This window comes from Thunnus albacares, chromosome 9, assembly GCF_914725855.1.
Source record: "Thunnus albacares chromosome 9, fThuAlb1.1, whole genome shotgun sequence".
Lineage (NCBI taxonomy): Eukaryota > Metazoa > Chordata > Actinopteri > Scombriformes > Scombridae > Thunnus > Thunnus albacares.
The window spans coordinates 27,584,128-27,604,117 of NC_058114.1; the positions used below are offsets into that span (position 1 = coordinate 27,584,128).

Genomic DNA, 19,990 nt, shown 5'->3' on the forward strand with positions numbered 1-19,990 from the left:
TGACTTAAGTCATACACACACACACACCGCATTTATGACTTTTTTTTATTACACAAACCCTGGTTGATTACAGTGTGTTAAAGAACTGAGCCAAGTGTCGACACGAACCAGCAGCAGAGAGAAGTGTTCATTTGTTTACTTATTTCACTTATAAATCTGTGATTGCAAATTGTTTTGACATTTTGTGTATTTTCTAACAGCCAGAAAAGTTCATTCAAATTTGAGACAGAAGGATCATTACAAAAAAAAAAAAAAAGATGAAAAAAACAAAACAATGAAACAGTGTGTTATCTGAGCAGATGTATGAACTGTGCAGTGTTGACTTTTCGTTGTTTAGAGAAGCAGGACTCCAGCCAGGCCTTCTGCACAGGGACAGCCTGCGTGTACTCACACACCAGATCCTGGAGCTCCTGTTTCACACAAATTACACACAGTAAAATGAAAAAATTAAACACTCTTATTGGGTTTTATCACCATACTCTGCTGTAGGGACATTGTGGGACTTTTGCTTGGAGACTTTAATCTTCTTTTTTGTCAGCTTTAAAATCTACCACGGCTTTAGTCTGCCTTTTTTTCCCCCCTAACCACTCAAAAATGAGTATGAAGGGAAAGAATGATATAGGTCAGGGGTCAGATTACTATCAGTGTGATACTAACCTGCGAGTGGTTGCTGTTCTCCACCTCCGCAACTACGTGGGTGACCTCCGGACTCATGATCTCCTCCTCATCTCCATCATAAGTGCACTGCAGCTAAGGAGCTGTGACATTTTGACACCACACGGTAATCATAAAACCATCTCTGTACTTCACTACCCTTTCCTCCACACAAACGCTTGTAAAAAAAAAAAAAAAAAAAAAAACAGCTGCAGTTGTAAACACAAGAATGTGAGCTCTGATACTGAGATAAAAAACTGTTTGCTTTTCAGTTTAACGCAACAGTTCAACTTGCTGGTTATACGGAGGATTCATTTCACAGGACAATCTGGAAAAAAAGTCTTGAAAAATGTTTAATCTCACAACAAATTATGTTGTGATCACCAGGATTTCAAAACATGTAGTATTACATGTATGTAAATGTTACGATACTGCGCTGAAAGCAGCCAGTCTAAAAGGATATGTGATAAGGTAGCGAGCCAGCCTCTTCCTCTCTGATGCAGGTAAATTGTAGAAAAACACACGGACTCCCCTCATGAAACTGGGGAGCTCTGTGGGGCCTCCGCTCTGGAGCAGAGTCGAAGGGCCCGCTGATTCTGTTTCAGCCTCGTCCGTCGACCTGCTGGAGTTATGCAACTGTGGTTCAGGGGAGGATGTTGACGCTGAGGTCGCAGAGTTGGCTGTCTGAGGTGTAGCTGTGTTCTTGGCAGTTCGACTGTGATAATATCTGTCAGTCGTGTTAAGGGAAAATGACTCCAACCCTTTCGCTAAATAGATTCTGAGAAATGTCATTTTTTAGATTTCAACATCTGCGAAAAGATACATGAACGTAGGGATGCCTCTGGACGCCAGGTGTTTCCTGATTAGCCTCTCTGTGCCGTACCAGTTGAAGCCTTTTGTGGAGTGGCCGATGCGTGGAAGATGTACGCTTGCTTTGTGGGGAAAAAGACAAAAAATAAGGCAGGGAAACTGTTGATGACGGTTAGGATTTCTAGTAACTGTAACTTTTTCCATTTGCCATGTTAACGTTACCCTCAAACTCAAGTGAAAGTGGGGTGACTCAGTAGCAAGTCATTTTTGGGCTGATCTGTTCATTTTCTCTAGGGCATAACCTGAGGCAAATTTTTAAAAATTCCTATTGTTCACCACTAATTGTGTTTACAAGAATTTGTCTGTACATACAACACGACGCCGCTGAGATATCTCGTCAGTCAAGTTTTACAATAATCAAACACTGCTTTCATCGTGCTTCTTAACTTCTGTCCTCCTTTCTTTCTTCTCTCACAGAGGCTTAATTAACAGCATGTGTTATTGGCTAGTTAGATGCTCTCTGACTTTATTCATAAATATAAATTAATTCATTCAAATAATCCAATGTCTTATATGACATTTTTTCCTTCATTTAATTGGTTGCCACATTACAAAAAAATGTATTCTAGCCTAATCCTTGAGTTGTATTAACAAAGGGTGAACATGCAGCTTAAAAAACATCTTTCTCATTATTACAGCACATTTCACACTCAGTGACAAGGATGATATATATATATATATATATAAAATGTAGTTTCTAAGTGCTTGAATATACCCTTGTTTCTTTTGGCTGCGACAGAAATCTTCTTCAGACCTTCGTCCAGCGCAGTTAGAAAGATCCCAGACAAGTTGTTGGCTTTGTCTCTCTGCTGTGCCACTATGAGGGCCAACTGACGTGAAAGGAAGAAGATCGAAACAGGTAAAAACCTTATCTTATCATTGCCACAACTTCACAATTCTGTCACCACATTTCAACCCAACCCCGGTGTATTGCACTTTTGATCACCAATACTGCAGAGAAGCAACAGGAACCATAAAGCAAGTGCACATTTCCAGGCTGCAGAGTTTGTGTGTGTGCAGCCTGGCTTTCACTAAGACAGAACCTACTTGATCCTGGCCGTCCAGCCTGGACTGTTTGTCATCGATGGGGAAGAGCAGCACATTTCCGAGCTCCAAGTCTGAAACGAACATTACATGAGCACTTTCAGAACAGTCGTTTATAAGATTCGATCACCTTAACTGAGCCTTACAGATGGCAGTAGAGCAGCCAACATACTGAAAGATCCATCCCACCCTGGACGTCATCTGTTTGACCTGCTGCCCTCTGCTAGACGCTTCAGGTCCATCTAATCACCGGCAAACTGACTTAAGAACAGCTTCTACTTTAGAGCCACAACACTGAACACTGACTGTGTGGGACCTGTGTGACTATCAGTACTACAATACTTACAGACACATTTACAGGACACTGTACAGATGTTTTCATTACAACTGAACCTTAGTATGCACATATTCCTAACTGTACTACTTGTATACAGACCACTGCCATTCAGCAAATGTACAATATCCTGAAGTTCAATAATATTTTTTCTTTTTTTATCATATTGTTTTATAGCAAATATATATATTTTATTTATATATTTTAGCTAGTTTGAGCTGTTTTCTATTTTTAATTATGTTATATGCACTGTCAGGACTGCTACTCAATTTCGTTGTACTTCTACTCAATTCTATTCTGAGACTTCTTTGAAATCATGGTTATTCTCACCTCTCATCTTGCCAGCCAACTCATACTGCTTCCGTGGTTCATCCGATCTCACCTCTAGAGCTGTGAACAAGCCTCCCCTGCCCCACCAGCCTGAGTCATCTGCACAAAGATCATTATTTTGATAACTACAAAACATGCAGTAAAAGCAGAACTGAAGAGGCATCTGGTACTTTTTGAAGCTATCTTTCTGTTTATCATGCAAAGTGCTGCTATGTTGCTATGATAATAATAAGCTACTATAAAGGTCTGTACCAACGCAGTGGACGATGATAGCGTCTCCATGTGCAGCGTGAGGATGAGTAACATCCCCCAGTACGTAGTGGATAGTCGTGCTGTCTGAGTCTGTGGAGCATACGCTGACCTCATCCTCTTCTTCCTCCTCTTCCTCACTGTCTGCAGACTGCAGGCACATTGATCTGTAGCCGCAGGACTCCCACCATGCCATTCTGCATTATAAGCAAACATAAAAAGGGAAACGACTGAAGTCAAAGACGTCTAAGGTCAGTGTGAGAGGAAACTTTGAGTTGATTGACGAATCTTTACTTTTTCTTGTATTTCTGCTCTTGCTGCTTCCTCTTCATGTCTTCCTGCATTTTGGCTCTCTTGGCCGCAGCCTCTTCCCTCCTCTGCCGCCTCAGTTCCAGTTCAGCCTCAGTAAGAAGTTTCCTCTTCCTCGTTGGAATTCCAAGGGCTACCGACAGTGAAACCTGGGAGTACACACAGAAAATCCGGCATAAAACAGAGGGTCTCAGTTTGTCTTTAGTAATACTCTACTAAATAATACTTCTTTTCCCAACTTTATTTTCTTTGAATGTCTTTTTTTGGGAGCTGTTTGTGATAAACAGAGAAGATAAATGAAGCCCTGACCTGTCTGGGATTTTCACCTGTCAGTTTATGTGACTTTAGTTTACAGGTTTTGGTTCATTTGTAACAGTGGCTCACTAGAAAGATCTCAAGACAATTTGCATGGATGTCCCTGGTTAGTGAAGTGAACTCTTTCTTTTGTACCATTCATTTATTTTTGTTTTTCAAAACAGGCTACAGAGTAATGATGATGTTGTTCAGTGCATTTTGTTCCTGAGGTATAAGGAAGGATGTCTTGTTGATATGTGGTACAAAGCTCAATTATGAACATGTTGTTGCATGAAAAACAATCAGAGTAGAGCCTTTGCTACAGCAGAATTTATCCAAGTTCTCTGTGTGCACACTTACATTCGTTACCATTAGCTTCAAAAACAGGCAGGTTTAAGAGAAAAGACTTTGTTTATGTGATTTAGGTAGGATTGAAGATGAAGTCCATATCATGTTTTGTTTTCATGTATTGTTCACTGTGATGATTTAAGAGTTACATTCTTTGAGTTGTTTTAGGAGGGGAACCTTTTTTTGTGGCAGACTGTTGTCTTTTTCACCGGTGCAACTGTTGTTTGGTGTCTTATGTCCACACACGCTGGGCACATGTATGTGCATAACACAATAAATAATAAACTAAATGTAGCAAGTGAACATACTAGAACTAAAAGGAAACAATGGATAATTTTCTGCTTTGGTGTGTATCAACAGAGCCAAACTACAGGTGTGAACATGGCCTAATTCAGTGCCTTCAATGAAGGTTTTTGACCAAAAATAGCACCAGAACTAGTGTTTGAAAGATCATCTAAAGCTCAGGTGGGTGTTACCTCCTCTCACACAGGGTGGGTTTTGACAAATAAGCTCAATGGTGCAAATTTTGAATATGATCTTTAACATGTTCCCATCAGTTGGGAGTGAATGGGACAGAATCTTACGTCGGCTTTGTGTCGTAGAGCTCGTCCCTCTCCTGCAGCTTTCTGGAACTCGGCCAGCTGCTCTTCCAACAAACGATCAAAGCTCTTCTGGTCCTCAGAGCTGGGGTCCTTACTGTAGTCTTTCCCCTCAAAGCAGTACATGTGGCCTGAAGGACAGGACAGCATGATGGAGACTGTTATCACTGATCTCCAATAATACTAAGTTCAACTGATACTAATATGAAAACAACAGGTTATATTTGTTGTGTATTTCCATGTGTGGTTATGTTTGCAGGTTGAGAATGATAACATCTAACATGCAGTAATATGTTTATGTGCAGAAACAACCTGGTTGACAGAATCACATCTACATATGTTCACCCAGCACCAGGTAAAGACTGAATATTCTGAAAACACGAACAAGTGATTCAAGATTTGAATGTGGTCACTTGGTAGTAAAACATACTCTGCCCGTCAGACTCAGAGTCGTTTTCTTCCTCTTCTTCCTCCCCCCTGAGTGAGATGGGGTCTTCATCATCGACCCACTGACCGTCACGTGATGCACCAAGGATCTTCTCCAGTTGAACATCCTGTACAGAGCTTTCTTCTGATGACAACAGCTTATCTACCCCGAACTTCAAGATCTCACTGAGCTGTGGGGGACAGTAAGTAGAGAGTAGAGATGGTGAAAACAAACTGGATGGGTTTTTATAAAAGTGGGGACTGCAGCAGTTGTGTTTTTGTCTGAGGATGAACAGTTTGACAATGTTCACAAACCTGCAGTCCTGCTGCAGCTGACTGAGCTTGATCCAGCAAAGAGAAGCGTCCCTCTTCAATAACAGTGTTGGTGAGGTGCAACTTGGATACGGCGCGGGAGTACATTATCTCCTCCACGGTGTCTCTCGCCAGAAGGCGGATCACTTTCACGGGTCTGTTGCAAGTGAATGCAAGAGCAAAAAAAAATTCTTAAGGCTTATCAAAACAAAATCCCACAATGAAGCCTGTTGAGATTCGTTTTTGACACACTGCACCTGTTCTGACCAATCCGATGGCAGCGTGCAGCAGCCTGCAGGTCATTCTGAGGGTTGAAGTCACTATCCATAAAAATGACAGTGTCAGCAGCTGTAAGGTTCATGCCCACTCCTCCTGCAAAGACAGACTGTTAGGAAGCCAAAACACAATATCTGAAAAGAACAAATTATTTAAATTATTTACAGACTTATTTACTCTTTATTCTTACATATTTACTCATAGAGCTAACATAATTACACATAAAAAGTAATCAGCTGTGACAGGAAATCAGAGTTCCTTCTCCCTTCTTTCACACTGAGTGAAAAGCGGTAAGAAAAAGTTGCTGGCCTTATTTACACCAGTGTGTCATCCTGCCGCAGCTCTTATCTCTGTCAGATCAGTCCCCTGTCTTCTCAGCTAGTTCTATGAACTTGGCTGTAGATTTAGATTTGCAAGAAAGCTTGCAAGTGCAGCTCTGTCACTGTTGACTTATCACACAATATTTACCCTCTTATCTACAACTTTGCCACAGTGTTGTTTAATAAGATGCAATTCATCACTTAAAGGATTATATGAAACATACTCAGTAGACTCAATGCAATTGGAAAATATGTGAAACTGCCTCAGCAGCTATCTACAAACAATTTATACAACAGTGGCTGCAAAATTAAAAGCAAAGGACAAGATGTTTGTGATATATCCAATATCCTGCATCCCTAAACATTAAAATGCACAATCTGTACATTACGCATTGCTGGTGATGTCAGTTTAATTCCACACACAGCAAGGAAACACTTTTGCTTTAATACTCATACTTTACTTTCACTCACCTGCTTTAGTGCTGAGCAGAAAGACAAAGATATCTTTGCTGCTGAAGTTCTTCACTGCTAGATTTCGTTCTTCCCCTCGGACAGACCCATCCAGACGTTCATAGCTATAACCTGAACAGAAAGGCACAGTTTAGCACTTACTGGCATGAAAAAGTAAGTAAGTTTGCTGTTGGCAAGTAGATTACAGACTAGTGAAGATGGCTGCCTCAGTAAACTTAGAAACATAATTAAAAGAGGCACAGCAAAAACATGGGAAAGAGATCTGAACTTCAACATAGAAGCAGATTAATGGAGGAACATGGTGGCTGATGTCGAGTGGTCGGTTAGAAACGCAGAGGGCAAATTTACACACTGCAAAATCGTCCACAGGTATTATTATACGTGTTAAACTTTTTAAAAAATGGGACTCATGGATAACAATTATTGTTGGAAGTATAAAAATGAAACAGGTACTTTTCTTTATTTAATGTGCTAATGTTCTTTTGTTTCTCCTCGTTGGAAACAAGTAAAAAAAATATGGGGGAGTGGTTGCAAAGATCATTGCCAGTATCTCCTCAGCTGTGCTTATTAGGAAACAATTCTCTCCTACCATCAGGCATATCTAAACAAAAATCTTGGACTTGTACTGGCAGGATTATTGCCACGCCAAGGATTGTTCTCTGCCACTGTGTGGTCAGACAAAACCGGATTTTGCTGAATGGTTAAAATTGATGACATCGCCCCTTTTTAATCTCTAAGCACAGGATTTATAATAACCAAGGTTTATGAAGTTTAGTCTAATTTTCTGATGTATATAAAGGAAGAAACCTAACAGCAAGTAAATATTCCCACAATTTTTTTTTTTTTTTGTGCTACCCCATTCATGTCGTATTTATTGATACATGTTGTCCCCTTATTTATTTTTCCACAGTTTACTGTTTTTTTCTTACTATACTTGTGGCTAATTCTGTTTGCCCATTCATTAGCATTAGTCTGTCAAAATATTAGATACATTTTACATTTTGCAACATTGATTGTAACGTTTTTCAAACATTTAAGGTCAGTTAGTGGAAGCGTGTGGATTTTAGTTAGCCCCTGTTCACCTCTGTACTCCATGTAGTCCTGAAGAATGTCGAGCATCCTCGTCATTTGAGAGAACAGCAGGATCCGATGGCCCCTTCAGGCACAAATATAAAAAAAAGAAAGAAATTAAGACTCTATTAATGGTGGAAAAAGTGATTTAAAACATGAAAAGCACAATTAACTGCTCAGAGTGATCAGCATATTGACTCATCTAGTTCACATGGTATCAGAATTACTAAAGCACTACTAACTGAGCTTATATTTCCACCAGGTGGAGCCAAGTAACAAGCAGAGTGACGAACCCTTTGTGCAGGTACGTCATAATGCTGTCTAGCAGGCAAAGTTTCCCACTGGCTTCAATGAGATGCTCTCCAATCTCAAAGGGCTCTGGCTCCACCCCTGGGTGAGGAAAGGGAACAACATTTGCTTCTATTGCCCACTTGGATCCCGGGTCAGTACTTTGAGTATGCGAGTATTATCACTGAGCACATCTCACCGTCAAACAGGTAAGGGTGGTCAACACACTTTCTCAGCTGGATCATGATGTTCAGCAGCCGAGTCTTATTGCCCTGTTCGTTTCCAAAAGCCTCTGAAAACAGAGTCAACAGTAACAAGAATCATTAGTATAAATGTGTCCTGAAAATCAGCGTTCTGCAAAGATTAACAACGGCACGCCATAGTGCAAAGGTCTTACCCAGATCCTTCATCAGAATGGCTTTGTAGTATTTTTTCTGCAGAGCCGACATGCCGTGGTACACCACCAGCTCTGTCTTCTTGGGCAGATCTACAGCCACCTCTGACTTGACTCGACGAAGCAGGAAGGGCTCTAGGACACTCTGCAGCTCAGCAGCTGTAAACAGAAGCAGAGACACGTCAGTGTTGATGTAATGGAACAGGGTTTTTCTACAACAGTATCTCAAACACATCACAATGTCTGTAACTGATGTTTGCCAACAACTCTGATTAAACATCATGAGAGAATTACTGCTGTATCTAATCCATGCTTTACTAGGTTTTAGTAATACAAACAGTAACAGAAATGATGTCTGTTATACCAAGAGCAGGTTGATTCTGTACATTTGAGTAAGAGTTGACAAAGTTGTCCGTCTCATCTGCTGTAAAGATGCTGGGCTGAATGAAGCTCAGCAGGGAGTAGAGCTCCTGCAGGTTGTTCTGGATGGGAGTCCCGGTCAGCAGAACTCTGAAACCAACTGAGAACTATACAAGGAACGCATGAAGCAAATTAATCAAGGGGTCGGGGAAGGCAAAAACAGTGATGAAGATTAAGAAACAAAGACACGATAGCCCAAACCAACCAGGTGCAGCTCAGTACCTGTGTCAGTGTTTTGTGCAATAGCGAGTTCTGATTCTTCAGTCGGTGAGCCTCGTCTACTACAAGCACCTTCCACTTCCACCTGAGGAGTGGATACATAGTGAGTACAGCAATTAGACCGTTCATCGATTAGTTGATTGACAGAAAATAATTGGGCAACTATTACAGCCCTAAATACATGTACAAGTGGAAATAAGATATGTCGTTTGGTGTCTGTATTTGTTTTTTTTAAGTTAAAGTCCATTAAATACTAAATAAAAAAGTGTGTGCAGATAAACACCAGCTGTTTTAGTGAGCCCACCTATTGATTTTGGCAAACCTTCAGTATCTCTAGATTTTTTCGAGAAATACTTGTGAACAAATGTAGTAGTGATATCATATGAAGGTAGAAACGCCACCACTTTCTATGTAACCTCGTCAACAGTAACAAACTTCAACATCTTGGATAATCTCTGATGAATTCAGTCAACACTTACAGCAAACCAACTACTTTAAATGATAATCTGTCATAAACGTTCTGCTGTTTGCCAGAACACACAAACACACACACGTGCCAGATATCTAGAATATAAGTACATTATGACATGGCTGCCCTGTGTGTGTGTGAGGCATAATTTCATTCATAAGCACAAGTGCAAAATTTGCTTATTCATTAATTTATCAACAATCTCCTCAATTGTAATTTCACTTTCCATGTAACTCAGAACACACTCACCGTCTCAGGAATGAAGCATCTTTGAGACACAGCTGAAAATGAGACAAATTTTAAAAACATGTCAGTTTCAGCACAGACGAAACATGAAGTCATTTTGTTCTCACAAAACAGCCACAGACCTCATATGTGGTGAGCAGAACATGGAAGTCATTTGTGTCTGTTTCCCTCTGAATCTCAGCCCGTCTCTCTTTGTCTCCCTTGTAACACAGCACAGTCAGGGAGGGGGCGAAGCTGTAACCAATAAAGTTGAAGATTTTACGTAACCAGTTTGAGTCTGTGATGGACAGTGTTAAGACTATCAAACTATTGAATGCATGTGTGATGCTTGTGTCATAGATAAACATGATTGTACCGTTCCAACTCCTTTCTCCAGTTCTCCATGACAGAGAGCGGGCTCAGCACCAAAAAGTGACCGTTCTTCCCGAGAGCTCCAGACATGTACACCAGCAGTGAGATTGTCTGAAGGGACACATGATAATTAGGAATATTTGAGGAGAAAAATGAAACCCAGCTGTGAAGAAAATGTGTGATTGTCATGTCTTCTTTGTAAAGCTTTTCTCTGAATTATCATCCTGTGCTCAGTGCTTTGTGCTATAATAAACTTCTCTACAGCGTTGCCAGAAATGTTAAAGTATCGTACCAGAGGCTTAAAATTATCGTATTTTGAAGGAAATTAACGTACGCGAGTCTTAAGCAAGAGAACAAATAAGCATAAATGTGATATCAAAAAACAGTCTGCCGCTGCTTGTAACACGTGCTGCGTTCACGGGCATGCCATGAAGTCGCACTTTGAAGATGTACGGTCACAAATACGACTAAAAAAAACATTTCTAAATTAATGTAAAATATCTTATCAAGAGACGCATATCGGAAAAAAAACATGCATATTACAAGCTGTTTAGACAGTGTGATGTTTAGATGTTGCTCTAGACATCTAGTCTACTGTCCAATTCGTTGCGTCTTGTGGGACGTAGCACGTACAGGTTGTCCTAAATTAAAACTAAGTGTCACAAACTGATCAAATTATCGTATATTATGGGACTTTGGCATTATTGAAGTATTGACGTACATTGTACAGAGGGGAAAAATTATCTTACAAGTACGATAACTATCGTACATCTGACAAGGCTGTTTCTCTCAAATATGCACTACCGGATTACCCTTGAACAAACCTTGGCCTTATCTTGACCCCCCCCCCCCCCCCCCCCCCCCCCCCCCCCCCCCACGCTGAAACTTAATTGAGGACCACCTCCTGGGGGTGGAAACATGCGGTAACTTTTCCTCAAAAAGAAAGAGAAGAGAACTACCTGTCCGACCCCGGGGCCCGGAGCAACAGCCACAGGCGCAGTTACAGGAAGGTAAATTGTAGTGGGCTGACTAAGGTCCCTTATGTGTTGAATTTGGGATATTAAAGCCAACACAGAGGGGCAGAGGTCGGCCTGCTGTTGACATCCTCATCCTCCCCGCGAGAGCGCGCGCACAGCTAAGGCCAAAGTATCAGACACATTATATCTAATGCAAAGCACCGTTTAAAAACGATTTAAAAAAAAACCCTTAACTGTCGGGTTCATCGACGATGGTAAATTATCTGAAGTCTATAGTTGATGACCGTTTACAGTCATCTGTGTTTACAAGCGTCTCCTTGATACGACTGAAATTTGCCTTTCCTTGATTCATCTCGCAATATTTGGGGTCGTTTGTCGATGTTTTAAGCAAATCATCTCAGACAGTTGGCCTATAGTAAAATGTTATTCCAAAATTAGGTTTTTAAAAGCAGAGAAATGAATGTCGGATGTCAAATTCACTCCCTTTTTTCAAAGTAAAAATCAATTTTTAAAAGGATGTGCGTGTAAACACGTGGCGGTGGGATTGGTGTGTAGGTGGTGTATTTATATTGTTTTTCATTGTCTAAAGCACTTTATATGTTACATTGTGTTTATATGAAATGTGATATATAAATAAAGTCTGATTGAATGTCTAAAGATGATTGGTCTTCTATGAAAAGGATGTCACCCTCTGACTAATATGGAAAAATATGGTATTTCTGTCTCCATATCAGCTAAAATTAATGTGACCCAAACCTACACAGAACCGCAGCCTCCAAACACTAGCTTTCACTACCAGCAAAACACTGGTTACCAACCCCAACTGCAGCGGCCCAATTCAAACCACAGTCCACACTTAAGGAAGCCTAGATATAAAGATACCTGCACTTATTGCAGAAAACTGGGACACTGGGTTGAGAAACTATAAAAGAAAAATGTTAAACGAGGATTATGTCATTGAGACTTTCTGGTTCATAAAGAAAAGTCGATACACAATTTTGAACCAGATGATTTTGTTTCTCTGAAGTCTTCTAATCATGTGTCTCTCACCCGCAGGTGGAAGGGATCATATCAGGTGCTGTTGCCATCGCATGGGGGAGTAAAGACACGATGGATCCACGCACCACGTGTCAAAATTGGGCTTGCAACCTGATCCCTGACAACTCTGAAAAAGTGAAGGAGATCTTAAGGAACATGGAGAGGATGAGGGATGAATTAAAGACCTCCAAAGGCGCAGGAAGGTCTTTCAGAGAATGGCTACATGACATGTTTGGTCCAACGGGTGCAACTGCTGTTCAAGTATTGATCCCTTTGTTGGTTGTATTCATCTTGATCCTTTGTTTGTGTGCTGTGTTCAAATACATGAAACCCTTGAGGTCCAGGTGGATGGGGACTGTAGTAAGAGGTACTTCTCAACAAACGGTGAAGCACATCTATGTGCCTACTGACTATAATGAGAAGTCTCAGCCTGACCAATGCGATGACCCACGCAGCATTGCTCAGAAGAACCCTCACATCTGTGTGATGGTGTGAAGGTCCTGCCTGATAACATCTGGATCTCACCATCTCTGCATCAATCTTTTCTCTTCAAAGCAGAGAATACACAGCATTTATCTAAGCAGATTTCAACTGCTGCTTCTGTGAATTTGTTTTCTTCACTATCTTATATCATAGCTTTGCTATTAATCTCATATTCTGTATTATTTTGCTTTAATCTTGACCAATTTGTAACTTGTCAAGGTTTAGAAGTTTTCAGCCTACTCTGTAGTTCTGTGTTTAGGGACTTAGGTTGATTTTTCAGTGAAAGAAAGAAAATGTAATTCAGCTGTCAAAGAAATAAGTTTTCTCTGTAAAGTGTTATCTTGTTCTGAATCCTTTGCTCAGTGTTATTATAAAGTTAAATGTTAAGAGTGCCTGTGCTATTTATCAGACGAGCACTGAAAATATCCAGTGAGACAGTACATCCAGCACAACTACGATAATCAATCAGTTTATCTGTATTGGGCAATAATACAGATATTGCCCAAAATAAAGTACAACCCTACATTAAAATTATAGCTGATATATTGTAAAACATTTTAGTGAATGATTAATGTGGTTATTATGAGTGCATACATAAATTTCAATGTATTATAGTAATAATTTCTTGTTTAGTCTTCTAGTTCAGAGTGGAAATAGACCTTTTTCAACATTTTTCACATCACCACATATTTTGGCTTCTCATAGCAGTGAAGCACAGGTGCAAATAATTTAATTAGCCTTTCCTGTGAGCCAGCATACACTATGCATAATGCAGCCATTATTTTTGTTATTAGGTCTACCCATGCTTTTCCTACAGTAACATGTCAACATGTCTGCTGTGAAAATAGTCTACAGGCGTTCATGAAAACATGGAGCAGATATCTCCATTGTTCCGGAACCAAATGACTTTTCCATAGCAGCACTCAAAAGTGGTTCATCTTTCACAGATACACTAAACAATGTAGATCAAGGTCAAATGACTGTTTTCATCATAGATTAATCTGCAGATTATTTTCACAGTTCATAGATTAAATAGAAAATAGTAAGAGTTACAATTTCCAAAAGCCCATGGTGATGTCATCATATTGCTAGTTTTGTCCAGCCAAAACCTAAAGATATACAGTTTATTATCACAAGATGACAGAAGCAGAAAATCCTCACAATTGAGAAACTGGGACTAGAGAAGTTATATAATAGTTTATTAATGAAATAGTAGTTATTTTTATGTTACTAGACTAACCATTTCAGCTCTAAAACATTGTAATTATATTTACTGGTAGTAATAAGGTTTTTCTAATGGTTATTAGTAACACCTGTGCTTTTCCTGCTATGACAAGTCAAAATATCTGCTGTGAAAAAACTCGTCTGTTTTTTCACATCTGCACAGTTACACTGGTGAGAAGTAGACATGCAAAGGTACTGCAATGAAAACAATATGTATCAGTATTAGCTATCAGACACAATGACCATTGAAATTGTTATTGCTGTTATTGGTTTCTGTTTTTTAAAAAAACTATAATGCATCACTGTTTGAAGTGCAAGTTTAGAGTTATCTCAAACCTGACAGGTTTTTCCCAACCCCATCTCATCTCCTAAGATGCATCCTTGCTGATTCTTCAGGCATTGAGTGAGCCACTGCACACCATCCAGCTGGTAGGCTCTCAGCTGTATCCCTGTCAGGAACATGGATGTATAAAGAGATATAAGTTATATAAACATTTACTTATACCACTGAGACGTCACGAAGAGGAAGGAAAGCTGCGTGATCTCATGTAAACAACATTAGGTCATGACCCATTGTTGGCAAAACTAAGACAACGATAGAAACATGTAACACACTGTTTAAAAGTACCAGTTAACAAGGTATCTTACAAAATGAATGAAGACAACTCAACGTTAATGAATTTCCGTTAAACTCGACCAAGTTAAAAAGCCTCCGTACCTCTTAAACCCCACTTCTGCAAGTCGCTCTGCGTAAGAGACGTCTTCTTTTTCTCTGCTACGCTGTTTTTTATCTTTAACACAATGTCTGTCATGTTTCCAGACCGACAGACTATAACATACACAAAACTTGCTTTAGTATCGACATGTACAGGACGCGATTTTATTTCCTAGGATGGCAAAGTCATGATCCGCTCTACTCTATCTCTGATTGGCTTACCATGACACTCTTACCCTTATTCTAACCAATCCAACCAACGAAGGAAACGAGTACTAGCCAATCAGAGGCAGAGTAGGGCGGGTCGTGCCTTCGCCATCCTAGGAAAAAAATCAGACAACTACATTGTCTAATACTTCCTGATCGGGTCACGTGATGCTGAGAGGGAAAGCGCGCGGCTCTGTCAAATGTGACCAGTTTTAAGAAGCTAGTCACCAACAATTAAAATCATAACTTGGACCTAATTACAAATATACAGTTGCAGTATTTCCAATGTAAAACTTCTTCACAATGACGAATTCTGTTAGCTTGTACATGTCACTGTATGCTGTGGAGCAACAAGAAGTACTGATTAGTCTTAGTTGAGGGGAAATTTAAGGGAAACATAAATAATGATATTTAGATATTAGTGTTATTTAGTGTTAGACCTTGCATCAAAAACCCTTAACGCTGTTTACACCCACTTTCAGAGTTGTGAAACCTTATTTTGCCTATGAAAACTGAGGCAATTTCACTGATATTTCTAGATCCAGTGATGTGTGCGCAGAAATTGTTCTTGTGTCTGGTTGCTTTGGTATACACTTATCTGTAGCATGTACTAGAGGGCAGAAGTTGGAATAGGTTGTATCCAGAGTGTGAGGGGTCCTGTGAGAGGTGACTTTCCCTTATTTTTCCTGACTCTGGAGCTGTAGAGGTCCTAGATAGTGGGCAAGTTGGCACCAAAGATCTTTTCTGCGGTTCTTATTTGCAGTCTGATCCTGTCCTGTTTGGTGGCTGTTGGAGGCAGAAACACTGAGCTGGGTGAGTTTTCCTCAGATACTTCCTCTTGGGCTTCTTGTTATCTTGGCAGGGCAGGATAATCAGCCTCGTCAGGTTGCTCCCCTCTAGGAGGTTTTTCTTCCAAGGGTTCACAGGCGTACCAAAAGTATGTGGACAACTAACATTTTCTCCACATGTGATAGTGATAAGTGATTATGATACCATGGACATTAATCTGCCGCTATAAGAGTCTCCACTGCTCTGGTCTTCTCATCACATTTTGGAACTTGGCAGCAGTGATTTGCTCCCACTGATGTTGGGCAATAAGCCCAGCTTACATTTCATCCCAAACATTTTTAAACAGTCACTCAAGTCCACATATTATTTCAACAAGTCTTTTAATTAAGAATTTTTATATAGCCTGACACCCAATTGCATTTCTTTTTCTGCAGAGAACCTGCTGAAGCCCCCGCAGCCCTCCAGAACTCTGTATGTCAACTGGAAAACACAACAAATTAAATCACACATTCAGTGACTTTTTACATGCATTATTATGTCACAAATAAATTTGTATTGAGATTTTACCACATTCTACATTAACTTATTTTACAACTTTTAACAAACAAGAACTTTGATAACTGTCACCTTTCCAGATCCAAACCATAGTGAGGAGACCTCTAACTAGCTTTGTAATAGTCCAGACCAACTCTGCGATGAAGAATAGCAAGAGAGCCGTTGTCACATTGCAGGAACAGAGACTTTAACAGGGACATAATACATGGCCTCTCAATAACGTTTACGCTGTGCCCTGAGTTTATCCAGACACTTTATTGCTGACAACGGTATGCACTACACTGTGGCTGCAGCTAAGCGCTGGTACAACTCCCACACACCAGAGAGACTCACTTCCCACAACAAGCCCGCTAGACTCCATCACACCCACAGGTTACCCACAAGGCCACCTTCCTGAAGGGGGAAAGCTCAGCCAGTAATATTACATTTTATCACAGATAAACGACAGTTATAAAAAAAACTATATTCAGTTAATTGGTACTGCCATTTCATCTTCTTCTCTTTAGTAAATACTGCGAAGTAGAACCACTTGCGCTCATATTGTTACATGACTTCCTGTATACGGTTGACCACCATGGTTTATCATTGTGATCGTCGTCTGCCATGTTGCTGCAACCAGGTGACTCTCAAACTGTGAGAGGCTCAAATTGAAGCTTCTACTTTATGTTTATTATTGAGGTCGTAGTGGGTGGTGGTGTACTGGTGAATTAAATTGAAAAGTGTTCCTAATATTTTGTCCACCCTATTAATATACGTGAGGAGGGCAAAATATTAGGAACACTTTTTTCACAGTCAGCCACAGTATTTCAATATAACACACTCCACTGTGTTATATTGAAATACTGTGGCTCTTTTCAGTTATGATGGCTACCAATAGCCTAACTGTTGACATTCATACCACATGTAAATCTACAAAAAGTAATTATAATATCCAACATTATTTATCAGGTTAGTTAGTTATTGTGTCATGCACATACAAGTGCTCAGGCCACATGGAATTACAAGACACCAAAATACAGCTGCAGTGGTGAAACATTTGTCAAACACAGATGAGAACAAAACTTACATTGCAAATAAAGAACTTTGTCTTCTGTACCGAGTTCTACAAATAAAATCAGCCACACAAAAGGTTCCCTCCCTGAAACACACATCCAGGTTTTTATAACCATCCAGAAAAAAGTCATCAGAAAAACATTTCACTACAATAAATAATGTAGCCCTTAAATCATCATGGGTAATAAAACATAAAATGGACTTCATCTTCAGTCTCAGCTTCATCACTTATCAAACAAAGTATTTTCTCTTCAGGTAGAGAAGTAAACTGACCTGTTCCTACAGCTGATGGTGATGTAGCTGAATGCAACTGTGCACACAGAGATCTTTGACTTTGGGATAAATTCTGCTTTACATGAGCTTCCACACTGTAATTGTTTTTCATCAGACAACATGTTCTTTATTTAGGTTTGTATCAAACATCAACAGACCATCTTTCTTTGTACGTCAGGAAGAGTTAGTTGCGGTGGGAATCATGAATATTATGCTGTAATCTGTTCGGAAAATAAAAAAGAATCAATCATACAAAATAAGGATTTCACCTCATTAATCCAGAGGTGTCCATGCAAAATGTCCCAATCAAAAATCTTTCTAGTGAACCTCTGTTGAGGCGTGTTCGCAAGTCTGTTCCACAGTCAGATCATCTCACATTTCTGACATTAGGTGGTTTCACCCCATATCACCACTAATGACCCAAACTGTTGTAAGTTTATGAACTCCCAAAAACCCATCGAATAGCTGTGTAATGTTTGATGTTACAATTCACATGTTCATAGAATCACCAAATGACAGACATATAATCTGAAACATGACACACAAAACTTATACAGTTGTGTATAAGCACAAAATCCCAGATCTTTACAGAGTTTGCCTTTGATCAGCACTGATCCCAGTTCCCTACCTGCTGAATTCACTAAAACACTACTATCCTAATTATAAGTGAGATGCTCATCCAAAATAAAACCTAAATATTTATACTGGTCACCATATGACAGCACTGTTGAACCAAGTTTAAAAATAACTGCACTTCTTGCAACTGATTGCTGCCTGAAATGTGCTATTTTTGTTTTATCTTGGTTTACTATAAGTCACCATTCAGCATGAACATTTCCTGTAGATCCTTTTCATGTTCTGCTAGTAAAATTATATCATCAGCATAAAGTGAATAAAATAAATCATCCCCCAGCTTACAAGATTTCATTTAAAAGCTAAATCATGAACATAAACAGAGAACAGTGTTGGTGACAACACGTCTCCTTGTTTAACACCAAACTGTTGGAAACCATCTTGTTTTAAACTCATTAACTTGAACACAGGCAACAGGTGCTCAATAAAGAGACTTAATGGCATTAAACAATTATCAACCAACTCCTGAAGTTAGCAAGAAAAGAGGTCTCTATTTACCCAATCAAACACCTTCTGAAAATCAATAAAACATAATAATGTAGACGTATTTTCCTCAATTCTTGTTTTGACAGCTGATGTAACAGTATATACATGTAATCAATAGCTTTTTCTGAAGCCATTTTGCTACCAGCAAACCTGTCCTACAAGTCTGTGATTAAAGAGCAATGAATACATTTATACACGGTGCTGATAAAGCTAATGCCTCTATAGCTAAGTGCTAATTTGGGATCATTTGTTGATGCTTTAGGGATAAGTTTAATGTTGATCTTATACCACTGAGAAGGAATAATGCCATCATCAAAACAAACCTGAAATAGCTAAAACAGAAAATAATTTAAATAATTTACGAGACTCCTGCACTTCATTAGAAATGTCATCGTTACCAGTAGATTTCCTAAATTTACTCTTTTCAGTCACCTTTTATATACATATGTATGTATAGTCTGACTGAAGATTTCACCCTTTCTGTATGTCTGTGTGCATCTTCCTGAACATTGTTCTTGGAACTGTGTGTAAGTGATGAACGAGAAACCGGAGTCAAATTCCTTGTATGGGTAATCACACTTGGTGACTGGTCCCTACAGGTGAGTTGTGATATCCAGTGGTGAGGTGATATTTATCCACATTGTGCTTGCAGTTCACACTGGATTGTGAATTTGTCGGTCAAAGTTTGTGTTCACAGGACATTGTGTTGATGGTCTGGTCAGTGAGAGGTTTGTAAATCTCACTGATGTGTTGTTGGCCAGCATTCCTGGGGGATTGAAGGAAGAGCCGTCCTGTTGCTTGAGGATTCATACCGTCTGCATTCAAACATGAGGAGACTTTCCCTACAATATGTTACTGTCTGTTTAATCACCTGTCGCTTTCTGCTTCTCCAATATGATGAAAAACAGGAAATACTATATGTCTTTGATAATGATTTTTAATGACTTCAAATACAGGGGGAGATTTATATTTAGCAAGTAGAATTATATTGTTTACACGATATTCCAGTGTTGTTGTTGTTGTTGTTACACTGTCCGACACTTCCTGACCAGGTCATGTGACACTGGTGGAAAAGCTGTTCTGTGTGAGAATATCAGACACTATTAAGAAGTAATTATTCATTAATGAATTAACACAGACAATGCCATTATTGAGAGGAACTGCTCTGCTAAACTAGAATATCTCAGATTTAAGCTTAGACCTTTCTATCTGCCCAGAGACTTAACATCTACATACATCCCCACCAGATGCTAATGCTAAGCA

At 39.6% G+C, this 19,990-nt stretch overlaps 1 protein-coding gene and 3 long non-coding RNA genes across 8 annotated transcripts; 3 read left to right on the top strand and 1 right to left on the bottom strand.

Moving 5' to 3' along the window:
- Positions 1 to 121: 121 nt before the first annotated feature.
- On the bottom strand, positions 122 to 15,054 carry chd1l (chromodomain helicase DNA binding protein 1-like). 4 transcript variants are annotated; one of them, XM_044360703.1, is made up of 25 exons: positions 14,735 to 15,054; positions 14,353 to 14,465; positions 10,299 to 10,405; positions 10,066 to 10,177; positions 9,947 to 9,978; positions 9,232 to 9,313; positions 8,954 to 9,116; positions 8,593 to 8,748; positions 8,395 to 8,487; positions 8,201 to 8,297; positions 7,919 to 7,992; positions 6,837 to 6,947; positions 6,027 to 6,141; positions 5,773 to 5,926; positions 5,462 to 5,648; positions 5,017 to 5,162; positions 3,776 to 3,939; positions 3,485 to 3,678; positions 3,233 to 3,331; positions 2,572 to 2,642; positions 2,240 to 2,354; positions 1,478 to 1,586; positions 1,118 to 1,381; positions 658 to 739; positions 122 to 410 (listed from the first exon to the last, which is right to left on the bottom strand). In XM_044360703.1, exons 1-25 carry the CDS (start codon positions 14,826 to 14,828, stop codon positions 288 to 290), a joined length of 3,057 nt encoding a protein of 1,018 aa, XP_044216638.1. In that variant the 5' UTR covers positions 14,829 to 15,054; the 3' UTR covers positions 122 to 287. The 4 variants fall into 4 exon arrangements, with proteins under 4 accessions (XP_044216638.1, XP_044216639.1, XP_044216641.1 ...); XM_044360704.1 differs by lacking the exons at positions 14,353 to 14,465; positions 14,735 to 15,054 and adding exons at positions 11,119 to 11,140; positions 11,171 to 11,304; XM_044360706.1 differs by lacking the exons at positions 14,353 to 14,465; positions 14,735 to 15,054 and adding an exon at positions 10,629 to 11,134.
- LOC122988427 lies at positions 2,295 to 3,932 on the top strand. Its single transcript, XR_006404795.1, has 3 exons — positions 2,295 to 2,383; positions 3,632 to 3,732; positions 3,846 to 3,932. It is a non-coding gene; the product is annotated as an uncharacterized LOC122988427 (long non-coding RNA).
- On the top strand, positions 11,311 to 13,179 carry LOC122988428. Of its 2 annotated transcripts, none has more exons than XR_006404796.1 (2): positions 11,311 to 11,440; positions 12,328 to 13,179. It is a non-coding gene; the product is annotated as an uncharacterized LOC122988428 (long non-coding RNA). The 2 variants fall into 2 exon arrangements; XR_006404797.1 differs by having other exon boundaries at positions 11,436 to 11,525.
- Positions 15,055 to 15,721: 667 nt separating the features above from the next.
- LOC122988429 lies at positions 15,722 to 16,293 on the top strand. Its single transcript, XR_006404798.1, has 2 exons — positions 15,722 to 15,751; positions 16,162 to 16,293. It is a non-coding gene; the product is annotated as an uncharacterized LOC122988429 (long non-coding RNA).
- Positions 16,294 to 19,990: the final 3,697 nt, after the last annotated feature.

What these genes read in the sequence shown, in the direction of transcription:
- chd1l (XM_044360703.1), bottom strand. Translation starts at nt 14,828, where the DNA reads ATGACAGACATTGTGTTAAAGATAAAAAACAGCGTAGCAGAGAAAAAG. An exon ending in ATGACGTACCTGCACAAAGG is followed by an intron (nt 7,993 to 8,200) that starts GTTCGTCACTCT and finishes TTGTGCCTGAAG; the next exon opens with GGGCCATCGGATCCTGCTGT. An exon ending in CATCGGATTGGTCAGAACAG is followed by an intron (nt 5,927 to 6,026) that starts GTGCAGTGTGTC and finishes CACTTGCAACAG; the next exon opens with ACCCGTGAAAGTGATCCGCC.